The sequence below is a fragment of the Labeo rohita genome, chromosome 9 (assembly GCF_022985175.1).
Source record: "Labeo rohita strain BAU-BD-2019 chromosome 9, IGBB_LRoh.1.0, whole genome shotgun sequence".
In the NCBI taxonomy this organism is placed as follows: Eukaryota; Metazoa; Chordata; class Actinopteri; order Cypriniformes; family Cyprinidae; genus Labeo; species Labeo rohita.
Window position 1 is genome coordinate 24770708 of NC_066877.1, and position 26989 is coordinate 24797696.

The 26989-nt window shown below is 33.9% G+C and overlaps 1 protein-coding gene across 5 annotated transcripts in view; it reads left to right on the plus strand.

The window, feature by feature from the left end:
- The window catches only part of lrp1bb (low density lipoprotein receptor-related protein 1Bb), a 355559-nt gene that overhangs the window by 197452 nt on the left and 131118 nt on the right, over positions 1-26989 (plus strand). For all 5 annotated transcript variants that reach the window (XR_007828439.1, XM_051119357.1, XM_051119358.1 and 2 more), the window contains 11 exons: positions 1802-1981; positions 5197-5397; positions 8382-8627; positions 11965-12162; positions 13972-14176; positions 17000-17164; positions 18368-18612; positions 23983-24114; positions 24237-24464; positions 25041-25215; positions 26715-26809. Coding sequence is in view for 4 of the 5 variants with exons in the window: in XM_051119357.1 (XP_050975314.1) it covers positions 1802-1981; positions 5197-5397; positions 8382-8627; positions 11965-12162; positions 13972-14176; positions 17000-17164; positions 18368-18612; positions 23983-24114; positions 24237-24464; positions 25041-25215; positions 26715-26809 (2070 nt within the window). In the remaining variant the exon portion in view is untranslated. The remainder of the gene's footprint in view (positions 1-1801; positions 1982-5196; positions 5398-8381; positions 8628-11964; positions 12163-13971; positions 14177-16999; positions 17165-18367; positions 18613-23982; positions 24115-24236; positions 24465-25040; positions 25216-26714; positions 26810-26989) is intronic.

The window sequence follows — 26989 nt, forward strand, 5'->3', positions numbered from 1 at the left end:
TTTTCATTCACTAAAAAGTACTGTTTCATTAGAGTCAAAATTGTTTGGGAATGGAACTATACTGGTCACGTTGTATGTGCTTTATTCGTGAAAAAGAACCAGCTCATTAGGATCATTTGTTATGGTATTGGACGTGTTTGAGTCACTAGGAATTGAGGAATTGAGAACACTGGATCTGACTCATTAGAGTCTTTTATTTAGGAATTGGTCACATTGTATGTGTTTGGTTCTTTTGTTCAGGAATTGGTCACATTGTATGTGTTTAGTTCACTAAAAAGAATCGACTCAGAGTCATTTATTCAGGATTGGACTATACTGATCACGCTGTACATGTTTGATTCACACATTAGAATCTTTTGTGCTGGAATTGAACACTGGTCATGCTGTATGTGTTTGATTCACTAAAAAGAACTGACTCAGTCATTTGGGTTGGATTTGGACTACACTTGTCACACTGAATGTTTTTTTATTCATGAATGTATTTTTTATTCATTAACTGTTTCGTTTGAGTGATTTGTTTGGGAATGGAACACTGGTCACATTATATGTGCTTTATTCATTAACAAGAACCAACTCATTAGAATCATTTTTTAAGGAATTGGACAGAACTAGTCACTATGTGTTTTAGTCACTAGGAATTGAGTAATTGGACTACACTGGAACTGACTCATTAGAGTCTTTTGTCAGGAATTGGTCACATTGTATGTGTTGGGTTCACTAAAAAGAATTGGCTCATTAGAGTAATTTGGGATGGAATTGGACTAAACTGGTCACACAGGATGTTTTTTTTTATTCACTAAATAACAACTATTTAGTTAGAGACATTTGTTTGGGAATGGAACTACACTGGTCACATTGTATGTGCTTTACTAATTAAAAAGAACTAACTCATTAGGATCATTTGTGAATGAATTGGACAGAACTAGTCACTCTGTATGTGTTTAAGTCACTAAAAAGAAGCAACAGATTATAATCACTTATTCAGGAATTGGACTACACTGATCACACTTCATGTGGTCTATTCTCAAATATGAATGGACTCATTAGAGTCGTTTGTTAAGGAATTGGTCATGCTGTGTGTGTTTGATTCACTAAAACGAACTGACTCAGAGTCATTTATTCAGGAATTGGACTATACTGATCACGCAGTTTGATTCACTCATTAGAATCTTTTGTGCTAGAATTGAACACTGGTCATGCTGTATGTGTTTGATTCGCTAAAAAGAATAGACTCATTGGAATCATTTGGGTTGGAATTGGACTAAACTGGTCATGCCGAATTTATTCACTGAAAATATATTAATACAGTATTCACTAAATAACAACTATTTAGTTAGAGTCATTTGTTTGGGAATGGAACTACACTGGTCATGTTGTATGTGCTTTATCCATTAAAAGAAACCAACTCATTAGGATCATTTGTGAATACATTGGACAGAACTAGTCACTTTGTATGTGTTTGAGTCACTAAAAAGAACCAACAGATTATCATCATTTATTCAAGAATTGGACTACACTGGTCGCACTTCATGTGGTCTATTCTCAAATATAAATGGACTCATTAGAATCGTTTGTTAAGGAATTGGTCATGTTGTGTGTGTTTGATTCACTATTCAGGAATTGGACTATACTGAACACATTTCATTCTATTCTTAAATATGGATTGACTCATTAGAGTCTTTTGTACAGGAATTGGTCACGTGTGTGTTTGATTCACTAACAAGAACTGACTCATTCGTGTCATTTGTTTGTGAGTCAGAATACCCCAGGATCAATCTAATTTTTTTTGTGTCATGTCCAGCATTGCCTCCCGTGGAATGCAGCGGAGAGGAGTTTCACTGCCGTGCCGATGGGACCTGCATCCCCGAGCGCTGGCGCTGCGATGGGGATAAAGACTGCGAAGACGGCAGTGATGAAACAAACTGTAAGGGCATCAAGAGAATGTGTGATCCCCAGGCAAAGTTTACCTGCAAAAGCTCAGGTAAGCCTACCAGCTGTTCCTCAAAACCATGCAGTGACCTTACATTTATTTCACGCAATGACCTACAGCTACAGGCCTATTTTCTCCTTGTGCTCTATTTAACGTACATCAAAACTGTTCAGTTCCATGAAGCAGTGGGTGATATTTTATACCACAATGCCATCTTTGAGCTTTCAGTTATCTTTGACTCCTGCAAATTGAGTCGGATGATAAATCCAGCCTGTTTTCTGTTACATGGTGCAATCCTTTGCAATATCTCTCTGTATGTTAGAATTCGTATTTATGAAGAGTGGCTGAGATGAATGGTATGAGCTGGAATGATTTGTACTTCACAGTGAGGTATATTTTGGTAGCGGTGTCATTATTCCATATTCAGAGCTAGCTATGACATTAAGCTAACAAGGTGAGGTGGTAATTTCTTTGCAGCTAACATTACCAAACAGAATCTTAAGACATCTAAAGGTTTCTCAAACAAACCTTAGTCTGCTATTAGTTGGTCAAACTGACAGTCCAGCTCCTAATTTGCAGCTTTGGCTGGACTGGATCCTGGAACAAACAGAGTAAAGCTTTTGTAACACTGCAGAGAAACAGTGTTTACACTTTTCAAGAAAAAACCTACAAATACTGTTGCTTACTTGCAATTTTTCTACATGTTGAGCTGCAGTAGAAGAACGTATCATATCACGTCTACACAAAATGGATTTTGTGCAGAATTCAGCTTTCTGTGTTTCTTTTGAACATATTTTGCTGTAATTTGTATCTATCACAAGTTTTTGCTCCACTCAGACCATAGTGAAATCAATCAACATGGGGCTTTTTGATGTAGCAGTTGCCCTAATTGTAAATGATTGCCTCGAAAAGACATCTACAGCCAAGCCATAAAAGAGCTCAAGAATTGTTCGTTGTTTTGTTCCTTTTCCTTTTGATGTCAAAAATGTGCTAAAAAGCAGCAACGTACACTCTTTCCAGACCACTGCACCGCACACCGAATGCCAAATCCCATATCATTTTGACAGGCTCAGAAACAGACTAAAGTGTGTTCACCTGTTTATCTGATCATGAAGGTAGACTGAACACAAGAAAACCCAACTGCCGTACACTGTTTTTCAATCCTGGGTTTTCAATTTTGCATAGTGTACAAGTACACCATTCAAAAGTAATTGTTCAAAAGAGACAGAAATTCATTTAAAATGTTACAAAAGATTTATATTTTAAATCAATGCTGTTCTTTTGAACTTTCTATTCATCAAAGAATCTTAAAAATATCACAGTTTTCAGTTTTTAACATCGATATGTTATTGATATCATTGATAAGATTGCAGCATTTCAGCATTCCTGGCTTTGCATTCAGAGAGATACACTGCCGTTCAAGTTTGAGATCAGTAAGATTTTTAATGTTTTTTTTAAAGAATTCTCTTATGCTCATAAAAATACAGAAAAAAACAGTAATATTGTGAAATATTATTACAGTTTAACATAAATAAAATAAATTTATATTTCAATATATTTTAAAATGTAATTTATTCCTGTGATGCAAAGCTGAATTTTTTAGCATCAAAAAAAAAAAAAAAAACAGCATTTATTCACAATAGTCTAAATAGTCTTTATTAATGTAGTAATTTTCGATAATTTTGATGTAGGCTTTACCATTATTATTATTATTATTATTATTATTATTATTATTATTATTATTATTGATACTTTTGTATAGCTTTATTTATTTATTTTTTTCAGTTTAGCTTTTTTAATTGATACTTCTGTATAGCTTTAATTTATTTTATGTCAATTTAACTTTTGTAATTTTACATTTATTATTATTATTATTATTATTATTATTATTATTATTGTTATTATTATTATTATTATTATTATTGATACATCTGTATAGCTTTAATTTATTTTAATTCAAATTGTAATTTTATATGTATTATTATTATTATTATTATTATTATTATTATTATTATTGCCAAGGCAAAGTTTGACATTGTTAAACTTAAACTTAATTTATTATTATTATTATGATTATTATTATTGCAAAGCTGAACGATTATTTTTATTGCAAAGCTAAATTTTTACTCTAGTCTTCAGTTAATAATAATTTATTCCTGTGATGCAAAACTGAATTTTTTAGCATCATTACTCCAATCTTCAGTGTCACATGATTCTTCAGAAATCATTCTAGCATGGTGATTTATTACTTTTATTATCAATGTTGGAAACATTTGTGCTTAATATTTTTTGGAATAGAATAGAAATATTTTCTAACAATAACTTTGATAAAAAAAAAATCACTTTTTATCGATTTAACACATCCTTGGTTAATAAAAGTATTAATTTCTTAAAAAAAAGAAAAAGAAAGAATAAAAATTTACTGACTATAAACTTTTAAATGGTACTTTATATTGTTACAAAAAGATTTGTATTTTAAATAAATGCTGATCTTTTGAAGGTTTTATTTATGAAATAATCCTGAAAAAAAGAAAAAAAAAAATTAAGCACAAATGTTTCCAACATTAATACTAAAAGTAATAAATCAGCATATTAGAATGCATTGTAATATATATTTCAATAAAAACAATTCTTTTAAATTGTAATAATATTTCACAAAAGTACAGTTTTTACTGTATTTTTATCACGTAAGTGCAGTCTTGGTTAACATAAGAGACAATTAAAAACAAACAAAAAAAAAAACTTAGACCTCAAACCTTTGAATGAAGCTTTGACAGGAATTTTGCAGTCTGAAATTTGGATGTGTTCATCTCAGAGCATCCCTCTAACACCCTCTAAACCTTCATGATCCTGGGATATTCATACTCTGCACCAATCCCTGTAAATTTATAGGACTCTGGTGCAGTTGCTTTGACCTTTATAAAAGTCTTCCCAGTGAGCTAGAAGGATAAAACTTCAGTATATGCATCTCAGCAGCCCTCTGATACTCTATAAAGTATCTGAAAACAATTTGGAATATAGCATCTATAACATACCGAATTAAATGTTTAACAATAAAAACGTTCAAACAAATGTTGCAGATTTGCTAAAGTGGGTCTCTGAGAGTTAAATAACCTGAAGCTTCAATATGCATCTGACGTCATTCCCATCTTGTTTCGCCACCTTTGAAAATTTACCCAGATTTATCTTCACGCTCACCTACAAACAGCAAATTAAGCCTGACAGCTTGATTTATATGGCAGTCTGACTGAATGTTGTGTCCCAAGGGAAGTGTATCAGCAAGAGCTGGGTGTGTGACGGCGACAACGACTGCGAAGACCGCTCAGATGAAGAGTCGTGTGAGTCCTCCATCTGTAAGCCCCCCACTCAGCCCTGTGCTAATGATTCCAGCACCTGCCTGCCCCCCAATAAGATCTGTGATGGGAGAAACGACTGTCCTGACCATTCGGATGAGGGTCCTTTCTGTGGTGAGTGTATGCGAGGCTTTGATAAGAGGCTCATCTGCTGTATCACTGCAAGATTTGATAAACACAAATCATTTCAACTCTAAATTTTGATTGGATGAGCCATGCTGAATAAATTCGCACCTGTGACTGCTAATTCGACATTGATGTGCCTGTGTTGCTTGGCAACTGTAAACAGACTGCAATTAGGAAAAGGAACTGTGAATTCTTACTTTGAAGAAGAATGATTCATTCCAACTGACAAAATGGGGTCTAGAAACAATTTTCACTCGGGAATTGCTAGTGAATTTCACAAACAATTATAAAGAAATGGCAAGTCACATTAAATTAACTGAAACTGTAAAATCTCTAGTCTTTATTTACAACATTTTTACAGTAAATTTGTAGTATGTTTTATTATTTAACATAACAAATTGCTTACTATGTGTTAAACATGGGTGTCTTTTGTCATATTAGCAAAATAAGCTTTACAGTCATTTTATGGGGTTACAGTTAAGAACCTCATTTTACCTATGGTAAAATCACTGTAAAATAGTGTTATATTAGTATTATTAATATATTATTATTAATTATGATGAATTTTTATATTTTCAGTTTTCATTTTAGTTTTAAATTTTCAGTAATGTTGATATAGGCTTTATTATTATTATTATTATTATTATTATTATTATTATTAGTTGTAGTAGTAGTACTTCTGTATAGCTTTAATTTATTTTTATTTCACTTTAACTTGTAATTTTAATACTTCAACTTACATTTATTATTATTATTATTATTATTATTATTATTATTATTATTATTATTATTATTGCCAAGGCAATGTTTCAAATAATTAAACTTAAATTAGTATTATTATTATTATTATTATTACTATTATTGCCAAGGCAACATTTCAAATAGTTAAACTTAAGTTATTATAATTATTATTACTGTTGTTGTTGTTATTGTTATTATTATTTTCGCCAAGGCAACATTTCAAATGGTTAAACTTATTATTATTTTTATTTGTATTATTATTTTATTTTTTAAATTTTTTTTATTACTATTGCCAAGGCAAAATTTTTAATCTTAAATTATTATTATTGTTATTATTATTATTATTATTATCAAGGCAACATTTCAAGTTGTTACACTTAAATTATTATTATTATTATTATTATTATTATTATTATTATTGCCAAGGCAACGTTTCAAATGGTTAAACTTAAATTATTAGTAGTATTAGTAGTAGTATTGCCATTTTATTTATTTATTGATTTTATTTTATTTTATTTTATTTTATTTTTAATTATGTTTTATTTATTTATTTTTTTTTTTACTGTTTTTAGTGGTTTTAGTTTTAGTTAACAGTAACTAAATCGTGTGGCACAGTTCAGCATTTGTACAAAATTTGTACACATTGCTGTTAATGTCATCTAAAGGTAATTTTGTTGGCATTTTTTTTTTCCACAGAGCTAACAGACATGGTCTAAAAGCCACAAAACTTTGATTTTTGAATTAATTTGGTCTTTTATCAATGCAAGCGTCGCAGTGCACATTTATCACTGGGTTCATAATGCTTGCATTCACAGCCTTATTCACTATACAGCTTGTGTCTATAATACTAATTGAAAACGACTGTGCTATTACGTGAAGTCTGGTCCGCTTTGCAAGAAACGCTGGACGGGTTGAATGAGAAGTAGTCATGCAGAGTAGTTCTATCAATACACAGAAAGCCAAGACATGAAAAACAGTAACTAACCAATGAGAGTAAATACCTGAGCTGTAAAAATTCAGATTCATACACTTGAGCAAATCAATATGTTTTGTGTTTACCTCTCCATGGGTGAAAAGATTTTGATAATACTGCGTTTATGCCCGCACGGCATGTCCCTCAGGGCTACTTGAATCTCTTTGAGTTGCGTCCTTGAGCGAGCATAATGGAAAGCCAGCACATGCTCAGTAAGCTACCGGCACAGGGAAAACATGAAGCCCGTCTGAATCCGAGCTAAACATGAGGATCTGTTTGCCTCTGAAGCCCTCACTAGGGAAAGTGTCTCCTGAGAGTCACCGATGTATAATTCTCTCAGAATGCGACTAGACAAACATTTCAGTGACTTTCAGGGCATTGCCAGCAGCCACCCATGGGAGCCCACCGCTCATGTTCTGAGGACGGGGTGTATTATCTGTCTGACTAGACCTGCTTTTGGCTTGGGCCTCTTATTGCCAATTAGATTGTGCCAATGGACCTTGAGGTGGCTGACTGACTGGGACCAGCGCAGCGGGACTCAATGCCATTTGTGACCTTTGGGAAGCAGCTATTCTTCACCTCCATATAGACTTCAGGGCCCCCTGTGGAGAAAATTCAATTCTGTCTTGCGGCCGCAGAGGGGATCATCATAATCAGTAGAGGCAAAAAGACCTTGGAAGCTGTGAGTTCCCTCCCCTTTGTCTTTCTCCCGTAAAAAGGACCAGGTGCTTCGATGAAAGGAAAAAGCTTATCCATTAGAGATGAGAGACTAAAAGTACTGGAGTTTGTCTGATCCGTTCTGAAAAGAGATGATGTATCGGAGACCTAGTTTTCATTTCTTTTAAACTTGAGAAAAAGCCATTTTCCACCTTGAATGAGTTTGTTTGGCCTGCGCAGTGGCTGAAGTCGGTCATAATTCAGACCTGTGGTTTCTCATTGAATCTGCCTCATGAATAAAGTAATTCTTTACACTTTTTTTCATTATTGTGACACAGTTGGCTGGTGATGTTGATTAGGTCAGAGTAACGGCATAATGGCCTAGCCGAGAAAGGCACACCAAAACTTTTGAGGCAAAGAGCGATAAGCTTCTAGGCCTGTGCAAATGTTCAATCCATGCTGTTGGTCTTTGTTCATCTGTGGCTTTTCGGTTTCAATTCGCACCTTGAATCTCATATGCCAGCAAACATGACTTCATATCACCAGCCTTTCAAATTGATTCTGTTTTTGTCCTCACTCATGCTGTTCTTGTCTGTTCCAGAGAAATGTTTGCAAGGTAATGGGGGCTGCAGTCACCAGTGTGCAGTGATCCCCAGCAAAGGGGTGGTGTGTTCGTGTCCCACCGGACTCCATCTTGGCTCTGACAACCGAACATGCGAGACAGTGGACTACTGCTCTGCTCACCTGAAATGCAGTCAGATATGCGAACAGCATAAAACTACTGTCAAGTGCTCCTGTTATCCTGGCTGGAGACTTGATCCAGATGGAGAGAGCTGCCACAGTACAGGTATTTAAATTCCTCAAACTTATATTTAGAAATATATATTTCTGTTGAAATTGCCTCGCTTTGGCACCCTGGTTAAACACTTCTAACACATAAGCATAAATGTAATATTGTAGTGTTTCAATATCGAATTCCAATATTGATTCTTAAATCACAATAGATCTTTTGTTCTATGCTGTTTTCAGTTGATGAATGAACAGTACATAGTGTTTCTTCATTCCAATAAATAGCAATAGGCTAGGCTTTGTGTTACTTCTGATATGAAACAAAGTCTCAGATTTCAAAAAATTTAAGCAATAAATACCGTTTTGGCACTCTATAATGTGTGATGATAGATCGTTGTAGCTTCTGTGTACTCGTCTGTGTAATCAAAGGCATAGGAAAACATTTGTGACAGTTTCGTTTTTGTTCTGGATCCCAAACTCTGCTGCCTGGCTGAAGCGCACTCGCCACCAACTGGACAGGGGTGGGAACTACAGCTACAATTTACAATAGATCACCCTCCTTGTAATCTGTCAAAATGACGGACAGCCTTCAGATTTTTCCGTCAAATGATAAAAAAAAGAATTTTTGGTTAACGCGACCTCTGATATAACCTTTTCTAGCCGGATGAGCAACAACAACCTTTTATCTGACGTTTTCAGATATCTACTTTATTCATGGCATGATTTCCTTCCACAAACATAATCAGACTTTGATAGACTCCTGTTCTTTAATTAAAACAGGGCATACACTGGCACCTGATAGTCATCTTATTGATTGATAACACATCTGAACAAATGGACTCTAATTTCATTTTAAAATTAACTGCTAATCCTAGAGATTCACATGCCTGCAACTCACAAATATTTAACACTGGACCATTTTTCGCAATAAATAAATGGCAAACTATATATTTCATCTCATTTGTTTGATTGGGTTCTCTTTGTCATCTTTAAGACTTGATTTTTTACTTGACTTTTTGGTCATATTTATGCAGAAATATAGAAAATTCTAAAGGATTCACAAACTTTCAGGCAGCACTGTATATATAATTAAACATTTATCTGTGTGTATTTATGTATACATATAAACATACATAGAATGCACACATATACAGGGTTTCTGCGGGTCTTAAAAAAGTCTTAAAAAGTATTAAATCGCATTTCCTTGAATTAAGGCCTTGAAAAGGTCTTAAATCAGAGCACAAAGACTTACATTCATATGATCATGGCATTAATTTTCATGAGGGATTGTTTCCTCAGTGTTTCATTTTAAAGTGAAGCGAAAGTGTAATTTCTGTGCTACATGGCTCAGATCGCTCAGTATTCATTAAACAATAGGCGGTAGATGGCGGTATGTGCTGCTTCATCTGTCAGTCACCTGAAAAAGAACTTGTCGTTTTGATTTTTTTTTTATAGTAATAAAAATCATTTAGTTCAGTTAGAGAACAGATAATACAATTAAAACTGAACACGGCTGCTCAATGCAGTGTGCCGAACGACAGTTGCATCACAGATCAGATTTCATTTATCACATGAAGAGATTCGAGCTGACTGACAAGAAAAGAGAGGTGAGAAAGAAGACTATGGTGGAAGAGTTTCAAAAATGAAATGCAAAAGCGCCTGTTTTAAAAATATTTTGGATTTTGAAAAGCCAGTTGACTTCTGCTATTTATCTAAGGTGATAGTGGAAGTTTCATGTTTATTTGGTTTCACAGTGTTTGCTGATTTTTATTTATTAAACTGTTTATATATATATATATATATATATATATATATATATATATATTACATCAAGGTGTATGCCGTGCTTCCAAGCTTTCCTATTTGTTTTGCTAATAAACGTTCTACTTTTCTTATTTGGTTACATAGTATTTACTGATTCTCAGTTTTGTATACCTATTTAAACTTTGTGTAAGTTTTTATTTTATATTAGGCATATAACATGGTGTATTTTTATTTTCTTTTGTTAATAAAGTTTGTTGCATTACGTTAAAGCCGCTAATTTAATAGTGAAAGTAAAATGGGCACGACGATTTTACAAGCTACTTAGAACCGAAGAAAAGAGGGAAAACTCAAACGAACTAAAAACAAACAATTGCTTGACGCAAAATTGCTGCTAATTTGAAAGTGAAAGTAAAATGTGCATAACGCTTTTATGGGAGGAAAGTGAGGAAAAGAGGGAAAACTGAAACGGACTAAAAAAAAAACAATAGAGAACATATTGCTGTATTGTTTGTTTGTTTTTCTTAAATTTTCTTTAGTAGGTCTTAAAAATGTCTTAAATTTTCCCTCATAAAACCTGTAGAAACCCTGCATATATTATGTAAATCCATACTTATTTTTTGGAATATGATTAATCGCGATTAATCAATTTGACACCCCTTATTAAAAAAAAATAATCATAATGAATAATATTTATAAATTTAAGTAAAAAAACGTACAGGTCTTCCAATGCAACAGCTGTTCATACAGTATGTGTCCAGGAATGACAAAAAACACCATAAAATTTCATAAGCAGTTACAGCGATAGTGCTGTGTGAGGAACAGACTGAAATTTGAGTAGTACAAGAAAGTAGCAGTAGTTTTCTAGACCGGCTTGTGATTCTCAGTGAAATATCTTCACTGTGCATTCCTGTCCATCCATAGTGGATCTGTCCACAGTACACAACAATAAGAGCAACAGTAATACAATGACAGCGGGATATGCAGACAGGAGCTTCCCATTGAGAAGCTAATGTCTTTACAGCAGCATGCCTGCCAAATGCTTTTAAATTGTCTCAGGGAATCTGAATTTGGGTCATTAGTCAGAATATGACAACAAGCATCTGTGTGGTATTTTATGGATTTACTGACGTATATAGCTCTTGAGAGCAAGTTCTTGTTATAGTAGACAGCTGCATTTATAGCTCTCAGCAGGTTTTATCCAGTAGCTACAGAAATGTATAGAAAAGATTTTTCATGGGATAATGTTGCCTATAGTAAATATAGAGCTGAACTTGCAAATTGATTGTATTAGGAATATTATTCTTAATTATATAATACATTTTCTTATATTTTATATGTACAACCTGGACCTGGACAACTTTGTTCTGGAGATTCTGGAACCTATACTTTGATCTAATTAATGGGGGTTGCTTTTTTCTTTATAGACGACTCAAGTGCCTTTTACCATTATCCTTAGGTTTCTTTAAGATAAGTGTCCCTGTAAAGTTTTTTGATAAAAACATAAGCTAAAAGACTAATTAGCGGTTGTGCATAAATGCGCACGACAGACGCCTCCACTCAAAGCGTGATGCTCTTGTAACCTCTAATGCACAGGTGCGGAGTGCTAATAATCAATTTGTTTCTTCTCCAAGATCCCTTTGAGGCTTTTGTTATTTTCTCTATCCGGCATGAGATCAGACGAATCGACCTTCATAAACGTGACTACAGCCTGCTTGTGCCCGGCCTTCGGAACACCATCGCTCTCGACTTCCACTTCAACCGCAGTTTGCTTTACTGGACCGACGTGGTGGAGGATAAGATCTATCGGGGAAAGCTCTCAGACACCGGAGGTAATGAACACCCAATTTGATGTCCCATTCCCACTCGCCCTTTGTTTAACCTAAGCTTTAGTTTGAGTAGATATTTGGTTTCCCCATTCCTAGCACGCAGGTCACGTCCCCCCGAACAGTAACGCAATACCGAATGCGCTGTGGCTCTTTGAATGACGTAGAAAACCTCAGAAGGAGCTGATGAATACCCTTGTATTGTTTTGAAGACTATTTTGAAGCTGCATTAAGCACACATCTGAGTCTTTCTCTCAGAGGAACAGGCCCCCAGTGCAGCTATTGCTCTCTCCTTTTGTTAGCATTTCATAAAGCCCTCCACAGCTGAGAATAATTGCAAACAGCTGGATTATAGATAGCTGAAAAAAAAAATCTTGTTTACTGCTGAGGGAAAACTTCCTTTCCTTTAATACCACTGTTTTCTTCTCCAGAGTTATTTTCAGAAAGCCTGTCGAAAAGACCAGCAAATGTTGTGTTTGGATGCTGATTGCCTGCTGTTGATGTGTTAGTGTCCATACCCAGCTTCTTAAAGGGATACTTCAGCCCGATAGATTAGCTTTTATTTTTATATTTTCAGTTTTCATTTGAACTTTTGGTTCAAATTTTCTTTTATATGTTTTATTTTGATCTTTTTAAATTAATTATTTTAAATTTGAATTTATTTTAACTAGGTAACTGAAATGAAATGTTGTATTTTTCAACAATTAATTTACTGTAATTTTAAATATTTCAATTAAGATGTATGTTTTATTTTAGCTTTCAATTACCGAAAAACAATATATATATTTTTTTATAGTTTTAGGTTCTTTCTTTCTTTACTTACTTACTTACTTACTTACTTACTTACTTGCTAACTTATTTATTTATTTATTTATTTATTTTAACTTCAGGTAACTGATTTGAAAAGTTTTAACTTTCAAGAATTAGTTTTTGTAATTTTAAATATTTCAATTAACATGTATATTTTATTTTCTGCTTTCAGTTACTTTTTTATAGTTTTAGGTTATTTTTTCAATTGATTGTTTGATTGATTGATGTGTTTACTAACTTATTATTTTCTTATTTACTTACTTGCTTATTATTTATTTATTTTAACTTCAGGTAACTGATGTTTTTTGTTTTTTCATTTTCAGCAATTAGTTTACTGTAAGTTTAAATATTTCAATTGTTATTGAAACATTTTTTATATAGTTTTAGGTTAATTTAAAAAAATATTTATTTATTTATTTTTTTTTTTTCAGATAACTGAAATGAAAATTTGTATTTTTCAACAGTTAGTTTACTGTTTAATTATAAAGTTTAAATATTTCAGTTCAAATTTAGATTTTATTTGAGCTTTCAGTTACCAAAAACAATTTTTATGTAGTTTTATGTTATTTATTTTATTATTTAAGCTTTATTTATTTATTTATTTATTTATTCATTCATTCATTTGTTTATTATTTATTTATTTTAACTTCAGGTAGCTGAAATAAAAACAAAATATTTTTAACATGTAGTTTACTGCAAGTTTCTATATTTAAATTAAAATATATGTTTTATTTCAGTTACCGAAATAGATTTAAGTTTTATGTTAATTATCCCCTTAATTAGCCCAACTAGCAAGCCTGCTTTGGCCAGCTTCATCAGAAAGACTGATCATTTGATGGTGAACAGAAATGCATTCTGGTTCAAGCTGGTCTTTTCAGCAAGGAGCAGCAATTTGGAAGAGTTCAACACTTCAAAAGAAAGTTCAAAATGACCAGAATGCTTTGCTGTGCTAAATTCGAAACCCCCGTCCACCCTATGAACCAGCACGAGTGGTTTGTTTTGTAGGTGTGACCGGGGTCGAGGTTGTGATTCAGCATGGTTTGGCCACCCCAGAGGGACTCGCAGTGGATTGGATTGCAGGAAACCTTTACTGGATAGACAGCAACTTGGATCAGATTGAGGTGGCCAAACTGAATGGGGAAATGAGAACGACTTTGATTGCCGGTGGCATGGAGCACCCACGAGCGTTGGCTGTGGACCCAGGACAGGGGTGTGTATTAGTCTCATATAAAATTTACCACAGCCTAATTTTCTTTCCTCGTACTCTGCTTTTCTTTTCCCAGCCCCTTCAGCAATGTTCAGAGCAGCAAACGCAAACAGTGAAAAAACAAGTTTCATTTCTTTTTTTGTGCCGTAATTTGTCCTCATAGAGACTATATTGGGTACATAACAGAGCAATCATATTTCAGGGGACTTGTTTGTCATCTATTACTAATGATAGTTCTAGAATAACGCGCTGCATCTTGCTGTTTATTTGTTGTGTTCTGTTTCTTTTTTTGTCTCTTTACTCTCAGCTGTGCTCTTCTCTTGCTCAGCTCTACATTTCTCATGGAGGCATGCTGGGAAAAGAACGTCTCAAATATGACAGCATGAGCTCAGAAAAGTCACACGATGATCCCAGCAGCATTAGAGGACTATGAATAATGCTCATTCACATTATAAATGAACAAAGAACAGGCTTATGGCTAGGATTGCAGATGTTTTGATAATCAAATAATCTACTGGTTATTTCTTTGATTTTTAATATATTAATTAAATTTATTTTAATTCCTTAATTCCAGATTTATTGAAGTAATATTTTATTCCACATACTGCCAACTGAAGGCTACCAAAAAAAAAAAAAAAAATATATATATATATATATATATATTGGTGACTTATTGGTGACTTATTAATTATACATATTATAATTAATAGACATATTAATTAGATTTAGACTTAAATTTTAATAATGCATTAAAGAAACAAGTTGTTCCTCATCTTAACATTTGATGGCTATAAAAAAAAAATAGTATAAAAATTATATTATATACATAATATGCTATAAAAATTTCAAAAACAAAACTTGTATATAAACGTAAGTGTGTGTGTGTTTATTTCTTGCAAACTGAGGGCCATAAAAATGTTTAAAAATATAACCATTTTTATGTTTTAATGATTAATATGCCAGTTATTTGACATATGAATTGAATTTAAATTCCTTTTTTTAATTGAATTTAAATAATGTATTAAAGAAATAATTTGTTCCTCATCTTGCCAATTGAAGGATATAAAAATACATATTACAAAGCTGTAAATGTGTGTGTGTGTGTATTTTTTGCCAACTGAAGGCTATAATTTATTTTTAGAATATAATAGATTAATATGCCAGTCAACTGACATATGAATTTGATTTATATTCTTATATATATATATATATATATATATATATATCTTCAACTTTAATAATGTATGAAGGAACAATTTGTTTCTCATCTTGCCAAGTAAAGGCTATAAAAAAAAAAACTGTGTATGTGTGTGTGTAAATAAATAAATAAATAAATAAATAATTATATAAATGTATTTTTATACATTAGGGATTTATTTTTATACAATAGGTATTTATTTATTTATTTTTTAATATTATTATTCCTTTATTAATATATTTCGATTACATTTTATTCAAAATTATGTGCTGACAGGCGTATTAACTCAATTTTTACATTAAAGTTTAACAGTAACTCACCACTTTTGATGGCAGTTTACCATACCAAAGCACACAGGCACAAATAATAGATAATTAAATTTTTTTTTGTTCTCACTCCTTATAGATTTTTGTTGATTTTTTGTTGTAGCCCTAGTTGTGGTATTTGTTTGCCTGTTTTATGCAGCTAAAACATTTTTGCCAAACCCTGTGAGCAACCCATAGAGGAGAAATATGGTATCTCTCCAGTCCAACTAGAGCTCATATTGGTGCTCAGTTGGATGACATACTGTAAATTATTTCACTGAAAGCTGAAAAGAACAATTAGGGAAAATATTCAAAGACTGATTTCACACTCAGCAGCATGGCACATATTAAAAAGCACCAAATTCATTACATAGTTACACTGAAATGCCCCATACAGATGTGTCATAGAGAGGTGTGTTGAAAAAGCATTGTAGTTCTGAAGGGATTAGCTGTCTTTGTAATTAGCAACTCTTTTATTCATTGAAAGCCTGGTTTAATAACTGTATGCCACTGGCCAATTAATTGGCCTTCTGAGAAGGAGAAGGCTACATACTTGTAGCAAAATTCATGTGAAGCCTTTTTGTATGCTTACCTACCATGCACCTCAAACGTTTGGCTGATAGTTTAATTGTTTTTGATGTCTGATGCAGGAACATGATCACATATTTCATTAGCATATGAGCTTGATGCAAGTATTTAGCATTTTATAATCCCCGTAATACCCACATTAGAATGTGCCCTTTGTTTTCATGCCACCCCTGAGAACTGTGACATCAGTTGAAAATTAACCCTCATGTTTGACATTGACTTCACTGCCAGACAGTTTCCACTGAACCTTACAGTATGCATGTATAAATAATAGTTTAAAATTAATCTACTATTTCATACTTAGATTTTTAAAGCTTTTTTATGATGTAAATTGGCACTGTTCTCTAGGGCAGCATAAGATGCAACCCTGCACACGCAGCTCTCATACACACACACACACACACCTCACTGCTCTGTGCCTGCTTTAAGTTTTGTAACCAGGCGCCGCTTACTGTAAATGAATTCTATTCTAACTTTATTCTGAGTCAGCTTCCTGCGCTATACTTCCCAAGTCAAGTGATGTTTATTTGCATAGCGCTTGTCACAATACATATTGTTTCAAAGCTCTGAAAGATCTGTATCTAACAGTTCAGTCATGAGTAAATAGTGAAAAAGTGGTAAAATAAATATTTAAAGTGTGTTTATTGGTATTTTATTTAGAAGAATGTTAGTTTGATTTGAAATGTTTACACGGATGGGCTGATGGGTTTATAACCATTTTTATTTTGTATGTAGCATTCTTTTCTGGACCGACTGGGATGCCACTTTTCCTCGGATTGAGGCAACGTCAATGAGTGGAAGTGGAAGACATGTTGTGTATAAGGACATGGAGATTGGAGCCTGGCCTAATGGACTCACGCTAGACCATCAGGAAAGAAGAATAGTGTGGACAGATGCTCGGTAGGGGAAGATAAAGATGCAAAAATGAAGAATTGCAATTTACAAGAAGCACTGAGTTTAATTCTAGGTGTTTTGCATGAAAGTATGTACTAAGAATGTTTTTTTGTTTTTTTTTAAGAAAGAGAAAATATGTGACCCTGGACCACAAAACCAGTCTTAAGTAGCACAGTTTTATTTTGTAGCCATAGCCAACATTACATTTTCTTTTATGCCAAAAATCATATTAAGATATTAAGTAAAGATTATGTTGTAAACTTCCTACTGTGAGCGTATCAAAACTTAATTTCTGATTAAGTAGTATGCATTGCTAGGAACTTCATTTGAACAACTTTAAAGGAAATTTTTTTGATTTTTTTGCACCCCAGATTTTCAAATAGTTGTATCTCAGCCAAATATCATCTTTTAGATTATGTATTAATCTCAATTTCAAAAAATGACCCTTATGACTGGTTTTGTGGTCCATGGTCACATACATTGAAAAAATAAAATAAAATAAAATAATTATAATTTTATATATAATATATATTTTAAAATATATATATATTTATATATTTTATTTAAGGGGTCCCTTAAAGGGATAGTTCACCCAAAAATGAAAATTCTGTCATTAATTACTCACCCTCATGTAGTTCCAAACTTGTGAGACCATCGTTCATCTTCAGAACACAAATTAAGATATTTTTGATGAAATCCGCAAGCTTTCTGACCTTGCATAGACAGCAGTGCAACTGAGACATTCAAGGCCCAGAAAGGTCATATCATTCAACATTCTGTTTCAGTTTTGTTTTCTTTGCGCACAAAAAGTATTCTCGAAGCTTCATAAAATTAAGGTTAAACCACTGATGTCACATGGACTATTTTAACAATGTCCTTACTACCTTTCTGGGCCTTGAACGTCTCAGTTACGCTACTATCTATGCAGGGTCAGAAAGCTCTCTGATTTCATCAAAAATATCTTAATTTATGTTTTGAAGAAGAACAAAAGTCTTACTGGTGTGAAACGACAAGAGTATGTAATTAGCAACTGAATTTTCATTTTTTCAGAAATGGACATTTAAAGTGTATTGTGTATGTAGTCATGTTGATGCCAAAAAAAAGTGCTTGAATCTTCAGTATTTCCCTCAGGAAGTTGTCATCATTGTAACATGTTGTTGATATGAGCACAGAGTGCTATTCTCACCTCATGTTTTACTTTCCCCTCAGCTCAGATGCAATATATTCGGCCCTGTATGACGGCACGGGGGTCATCGAGATCCTCAGGGGGCACGAGTACCTGTCACACCCGTTCGCTGTGTCTCTCTTTGGAGGTGGTGTGTACTGGACAGACTGGAGGACCAACACATTAGCCAGAGCGAATAAATGGACAGGCCGCAATGTGACCGTCATCCAGAAGACAAGCGCTCAGCCATTTGATCTGGAGATATACCATCCTAGCAGACAACCTCAAGGTGGGTCTCTAATTATCTAAATGCTGTTTTAAAATTCCTTTTAAGTAAATATAATTATTTTAGTTTTACTGATTTAATATGAACAGAATAAAATGTTTTATTTATTTAATTTGTTTAATGTTATTTATTATGCATAGTTTTTATTATGTACATTTTTCTATATATATATAGTTGAGGTCATAAGTTTACATGCACCTTGCAGAATCTGCAAAATGTTAATTATTTGACCAAAATAAGAGGGATCATACAAAATGCATGGTATTTTTTATTTAGTACTGACCTGAATAAGATTTCACATAAAAGATGTTTACATATAGTCCACAATAGAAAATAATAGTTGAATTTATAAAACTGACCCCATTCAAAAGTTTACATACGCTTGATGGACTCATACGCAACTATTACAGAAGGTTCGAACTCTCACTGATGCTCCGGAAGGAAAAATGATGCATTAAGAGTCGGGGGTGTAAACTTTTGAACAGAATGAAGATGTGTACATTTTTCTTATTTTGCCTAAATATCATATATATATTTTTTTCATTCAGTACTGCCCTTCAGAAGCAACAGAAGATACTTCATGTTTACCAGAAGACAAAATATGTTAAATTTACCCTGATCTTCAAATTCAAAAAGTTTTCACCCCCCGGCTCTGAATTCATTGTGTTTCCTTCTGAAGCATCAGTTATATTATATACATGTCACTTTGGGTCTGAAATAGCACGTTGTGAACATGTTGTGCTGTGAACAACAGGGTCACAGAAAAGGAATGATAAAATCACTTAAAATTAAAAAATAATTACACTGTTGTATACTTGAGTATCATGCTGAGTGTTTTGCTTGAACTAGCTAGACTAATACAGCCTTGTTGCCATAGTGACAACTTCTGTTTATTATATATATAACAAGCATGACAGTATTCTTGAATATAATTTCTGGTGGTGTCTAAGTATGAGATCCGGAGAGAAAATTTCCTTTACTGATCATCATCCAAATGTTCTGTCAGAGTGTTTAAACCTCTTATTTGACGCTTCCGTTTCCTGTTAGCGTCTGCACCCTGTGAGCTCATTCTGCATGCGAACCACACACAGCAAGCTTAGCAGTTTTTATGTTGACCTAACGTGCTTAGCTGCATGTTATTGAAAAAAGAAAAATAATATGATCCGCCTATGTTCGGTTTTAGTCTGGGAGACAGAGAGAAATTTTCGGGCATGCTCTGTGGGGCGAGGATTCATTTGAGCCGAATCCCGCTGATCGTTCATTTCTTCTGCCAATCTGGAAGCCCAAACGGCTCCGTTTGAGAGCAGCAGAATAATTGAAAAAGGGGGTCATGCAGAGCGTAAGCAGGCCTGACGTGGACTCAAGATGTGCTCTTTCCTCAACCCAAATTAATTTTAATTGTTTCATGGTACAGTGTCACACAGGGCTTTGTAGCCAGCATGCACAGCAGATTATCTTCTGTTAAACAGACAATGGCCACTTGCGTCTTTAAAGGAAATGGGAAAAATATCATACAAAGATGACTTTCTTTGGCATTTTATTATTAATAGACTTATTATTTGACTTCTCTTTGTGTGGGTTTTTAAATTCAGATGATTTTTTTTTGTGTTTATTGATTCTCACAGATGATAAATTGTCTGTTATTGTGGTTTATTGCTTACATGATCCATTCTCCCTAACTTGTACTCATCTATAATTTATAAAAACTGCATTTTGTGATTTGTAAAGCTTGTTGACAGAAGTTGTTGCAATTACAACACTATATTAATTTACACGTTCTGAGAAAAATGTATACGTACAAAACAGGCTTAGTTTTAATTTACATTTTATTTAATATTTATTTCTTTTTTTAAGACATTAATACATTTCTTCAGCAAGCACATATTCAGTAATTTTAAAACTAATGTATATGCATTTTTTTTTTTTTTATCAAGGTCTCCACAAAAATATGATATTATATAATAATAAGAAATTTCTTGAGCACCAAATCAGCATTTCTTAAGGATCATTTGACAGTGAAGACTGAAGTAAGGGCTGCTGAAAATTCACCTTGCTTTTACAGGAATACATTACATTTAAATATATGTTAACAAAATTTTCTGTAATTATGACATAACTCTTACATGACCCATTTTTACTCATCTTTGATTAGTAAAAATAGCATTTTGTGATTTGTAAAACATGTTAACAGAAGTTATTGTAATTACCAAGTGTGCCAGGTGTCCAGATGTCCAAAAATGTAGCTTTCTACGAGTGTTCATCAACCGAAATAATCTGATTTGCATCATTTCAACCAGCCCAAAACTGCAGGAAGCCCTGCCAAAACAGCTCATGTGTCCTGCCACAGCACCGGCAGCCGGGTGGCTGTTTTACACCGATAAGTGTTGACAAATTGTGCTGCGTTGCCAGAGAAGCCAATAAGTATGGCTAATCCAATTTTAAAGAGCCCACGGGAAAGTCTGGCTATTAAAGGTGTCCAAAATCTGGGCTCTGGCCCCTTACAGTCCATTGCAATTGTGTTTATGTTCAGCCCCTGCAGTTCTGGCAGAAGAGTGGTGGACCTTGGAGGGTCCGTGGGGAGTAAGAAGGTGCTACGCTAACTAGTCTAATGGAGCTAAGGCTACAGCCGTTAGCCAGCACATTGTAAATGCATTATGTGTGGTAAAAGGACTGAGGACTGAGTTTCAAGAGATCGACACTAGTTTGGAGGACTCCCATTTTTAGTGCCTGTGTGCCCTGCAGTGTTGTAAGCACTTTTCCAGCACATTGCTGACAGGCAGACCACTTCAAAATTACTATTGGAGTTTGCAGTTGGTGTGTATCTTTCTCTGTTCAGACAAAGCTGAAGCAGTGAAAATACAAATTATATCCCACACCCGCTTTACAAGTAGTAATGTTAAGGTAAAGTCAGATTGATGTGGAAATTTCTAAAATCTGTGGCTGATTTATGACTATGAAAAATCAGTACATCCAAATCAAGTGTTTCTATCATGAGTCAAGTGCACTTGCACTGTTTATACAGTATTTATTCAAACAGCCATTTTCCCCCGCAGACCAGCGGAATGTATAATTAATTCTATGGGATTCTAGCCTGTAATTTAGTCACTTGAAATTATTTGTTATTCTCACTTGCAAAAATATGCTTGCTACATAAGTGAAATGGGTTCAACATTGCAAAGAAATAATGGGCCTATATTCAAACTCCCACTGGATCAATTATTTACAAGATGCAACTGCTTGTGGAGTTAATTGCATGTAGTTGCTCCGGGTTCACGGAAGGGTTAAAGCCTCTTGAAAACATGCGGCAGTCTTGTGTAATGGCAGAAGAAAATGGCAGCACGATATAAATATGATTGTTCTGACAAAATATAGCAGAATGCATACACTATAGTTCAAATATTTGGGTCAGTAAGACTTTTTTTTTATATTTTATATATATATATATATATATATAATAAATGAATACTTTTCTTCAGCAAGGATGCATTTAGTTTATCAAAAATGACAGTAAAGACATTTACCTTTCCTTTTCTTTTTTTTGCAAATAAATGCTTTTTTTCAGGAATCCTGAAAAAAAAGCATCAGGGCTTCTAAAAACATATCAAACAGCACAACTGTTTTCAACACTAATGACGATAATAATAGTAAAAATAAATGTACAAGACATGTTTCTTGAGCACCAAATCAACATATTTAAATGATTTCTAAAAGATTGGAGGAATGGCTTAAAGTTCATCTTTGTTAGCAGCATAATTTAATGTAATTATCTTTATATATATATATGTATATATATATATATGTATATATATATATATATATATATATACATATATATATATATATATATATATATATATATATATATATATATATATATATATTTATTTTATTTTTTTATTTTTTTTTAGTATATACCATAATATTATTCCATATACACTAACGTTCAAAAGTTTGGGATCAGTAAGATTTTAAATGTTTTTAAAAGCTTTTCTGCTCACCAATGCTGTGTTTAATTGATTAATTCTATTTTAATATACTTTAAAATAGAATTTATTCCTGTGATGCAAAGCTGAATTTTTAGCATCATTACTTCAGTCTTCAGTGTTACATGATCCTTCAGGAATCATTCTAATATGCTGATTTATAATCAGTGTTGGAAACAGTTGTGCAGCTTTTTTATTTATTATTATTTATTTTTATTTTTTGGAACCTATAATGCTTTTTCAGGATTATCTGATAAATAAAACATTAAAAAGAACAGCATTTATTTGAAATAAAAATGTTTTGTCATAATATACAGTACTGTTTAAAGTTTGGGGTCAGTAGGTTCTTTCTTTCTTTCTTTCTTTCTTTCTTTCTTTGAAAGAAATCAATGCTTTTATTCAGCAAGGATGTGTTAAACTGATAAAAAATGAGAATAAAATAACCTTTCTGTTTTGAATAAATGCTGTTCTTTTTAACTTCTTATTCATCAAAGAATCCTGAAAAAAAGTATCACAGGTTCCAAAAAAATATTTTTATATTTTCAACGTTGATAATAAATTAGCATATCAGAATGATTTCTGAAGGATCGTGTGACACTGGAGTAATTGCTGATGAAAATTCAGCTTTGCATCACAGAAATAAATTTTATTTTAACTTATATTAAAATAGAAAACTGTTATTTGAAATTGCAATATTTCATATTACTTTCTGTATTTTTATCAAATAAATAAAACTTTGATACGCATAAGAGACTTAAAAAACATAAAAAATCTTACTGATCCCAAACCTGTGAACGGCAGTGTATAATAGTCTTTTACAAAAAAGATGATATGATAATCCTATATGATGACAGCAGTCTTGCTCATCCTCATCTCCGCTGCCCTTTTGAATATGTCTTTTCAAGGAAGATCTTTACCACCCAAGCAATCTGATGGTTAATTGACTACTCGCATCAGTGGCCTTTTGCTCAGTTTCTGTCTGCTCAACATTACCTTCTGTTGAAATACAGTAGCCTCTCTACTAAGAGTCATACAAAAGGTCTAAATGTGCTGTGGTTTCAAGAGGATCACTGTGGGCAGAGGACATGACAGCCCTGTTCATTCAACCTCAGCTCTTCTCTTTATCCTGGAGTTAAGATGAATATTTTCATAGTGGTGTTGCACTCTTTTATTTTGGACCCATTTTTATTGAATGCAAACATCTGAAGATTCACTCCTCACACCAAATTCTCTCGTTTTACAGTAACTGTTGTTTGTTTCATAGTTTCACAGCTGTTCCTGGCTCCTTTTACGAGCTTCTCCTTAAACAATTCATAGTATGTGATATTGATTTTCTCCTTGGTCTGTTTTCTTTCCCTGGTTTAAATGCATGTCACCCTGGGTTTTTCAGCCTCAAACCCATGTGAAGGAAACGATGGAAGAGGCCCTTGCTCCCACCTTTGTCTCATTGATTACAACCGCACAGCATCTTGTTCATGTCCTCATCTCATGAAGCTTTCTCTCAACAACCGCTCTTGTGTGGGTGAGTATCCAGCTCTGTAACGTCCCACACAACAAACAAAACATGCACACAAAAGTATAGATCGGTTTGAGCTTTCTAGATGAAGTATTGACTTATATGTTTTGTTTTGGCACGCGCATCAGCCTTAAAGAAGTTCTTGTTGTATGTGAGGCGATCTGAGATCCGTGGAGTGGATATCGATAATCCGTACATGAATGTCATGACGGCTTTGACGGTTCCTGACATCGATGATGTCACCGTGGTGGATTACGACGCTTTTGAGGAAAGGATATACTGGGCGGACGTTAAGACACAAACAATAAAACGTGCCTTTATCAACGGAACAGGCCTTCAGACTGTCATTTCCGGAGGTGAGTCAAGAGTTCGTGTTGAAGTGCTTTTCCCGTTTCATTTTTTACATTTTATGTAAGATTTTTTTCAATAAACACCACCTAAGTGACAGTTGTTACATTTTTGTGCCGTGAATAAGTTTTTTGTATTTTTTTCTCTCTGCTGCCACATTGTAGGTTTGATCTGAAATGCTATTTTATTTTGCTGACACTCAGTCTTAAATTGTTTTTTCAATTACGAGGGAACTGTGTTCACAGGCAGCCTGCATTAAAAAATGACGGTTGAAGGAGCGCGCGGCAGAACATAAATAATATCTTACGTGATAGGAGAGCTTGTTTGTGAAGTTCTCTGGGGATTGCTTCTCCGAAGTGCATTAAGAAAAGGAAGAGAAGTGCGAAATGAAGACTGATGTAGATTTTCTAAAGTGCTGTTATAAAGAATGGTGTGTTTCCTAAACCTTCTCAAACTGATCAGCATGCTGACCATGCGCCTTCGCACACAAGACATTTTATTACAACATGCGCAGAGTTGCAGCCACCCATGAGGCTTGTTGTGATGTGCACCTCTGTGCTAATGGCTATCTCTGATACGTGCAGATATTCAAAACTGCCGAGGGCTGGCAGTAGATTGGCTCTCAAGGAACATGTATTGGCTGAGCTCTGAGAACGAGGAGACGCAGATCAATGTTGCCCGACTAGACGGCTCTCTAAAAACCTCAGTCATCCATGGGATTGACAAACCAAAGTGTCTGACTGTGCACCCAGCCAAAGGGTAAGCAGTCCACATGGACAGATTGCATGTATGATTAAGTTAGATTTGTCTTTGCTTATTTATTTATTTATTTATAATTTATATTGTCATGTCAACCTTAAAGGCACAATATGTAAGTTTTTGCCGCTAGATATTCAAAACAAACAAGAAACAAAGGCGTAGTTTGATGATGCCGTGATTGAGTGTGGAATTATGGGAGTATTTGTCTTCATCCGTGCAGCCGATGCAATCCGACGGGACTCGGGCAGAAATCATGTTCATTGATGAGCTAATGTATAAAAGACTTATTAAAGGAGAAGTCCACTTCCAGAACAACAATTCATAAATAATTTACTCACCCCCTTGTCATCCAAGATGTTCATGTCTTTCTGTCTTCAGTCGTAAAGAAATTGTTTTTTTTTCATATAATGGTCTTGATTGGTGCCCCGATTTTGAACTTCCAAAATGTAGTTTAAATGCAGCTTCAAAGGGCTAGAAACGACCCCATCTGAGGAAGGAGGGTCTTATCTAGTGAAACGATCTGTCATTTTTTTTTTGGAAAATAAAAATGTGTATACTTTTTAAGCACAAACGCTCATGTAGCACAGGCTCTGGGATGCGCGTTCACGACGCTACTTAATACTGAATCAAGTCGAAAGGTCACGCGGAACGTAGGCGGAACTACAGACCCAGTGTTTACAAAGCGAACGCGCAAAGACTAAGAAAGTGTAAGTAAGTCAAACGCTGTTTACAAACAAAGAGGTACAATGATGTTGGACGATTCTGAAGTTGTAGGAGAAGATAAGATGGAGTTTTTCACCCTACTCTACCTTTTTTAGCCGGAGTACACAGGCGATGAACTTAGACGTGATTCGTAGTAGTGAGGGGACGTTGACTGAACGAATGACTCGAAAAACCTGAAGACTCGAAACAGGTGAACTAATTCTAGTACAGAACCTAATAGGATGTTGCGCATGCGCGACTGAACGAATCACTCCCTGAGAATGACCCATCACTAATTCGTAGCATCGTGAAAGTGCATCCCAGAGTCTGTGCTACACAAGCTTTTGTGCTTAAATAGTATACTAATTTTTTTTTTTTTTTTTTAAATGACTCGCTAGATAAGACCCTTCTTCCTCGGCTGGGATCATTTAGAGCCCTTTGAAGCTGCATTTAAACTGTATATTGGAACTTCAAAAGCGTGGCACCAATGAAGTCCATTATATGGAGAAAAATCGTGAAATGCTTTCCTCAAAAACCAGAAAAATCGAGGGTGTATGATATCATTGGTAGGTGACACAATGGCATGTAAAAATTGTTTATTTCTCTGTATTTAAATATTCTTGGAAATGTTTGCGATAATGTAAGTAGATAAGTCAGCAAATATATGTAAGACTGTTATAGTGGTTTTTGGATATTTTGTTTAAAAAAAAATCTTACATTTTGTGCCTTTAATTAGAAACCATGACAATTCTAATGACTCAGGTTTCTCATAACATTTACTTCGTTTCATGTTCTAGAAAAATCTACTGGACTGATGGAAATACAATAAATGTAGCCAATATGGATGGAAGCAACAGGAAGGTTCTTCATCAAAATCAGAGAGAACCAGTTGGTATGTGTAGTCTATCAGAAAAAGTTTTACTAGTACTGTATGTCTAATTTCTCTCTCTGATTGTATTGTCGATCTAACAATCAGAGAAGTTTAAAGTACAAGAGGAATTGTACTTTATTGTTATACTTAGGTCTTATTTTTAGAAATTTGTGCTTTATCGAAATATAACACTTATGCTCT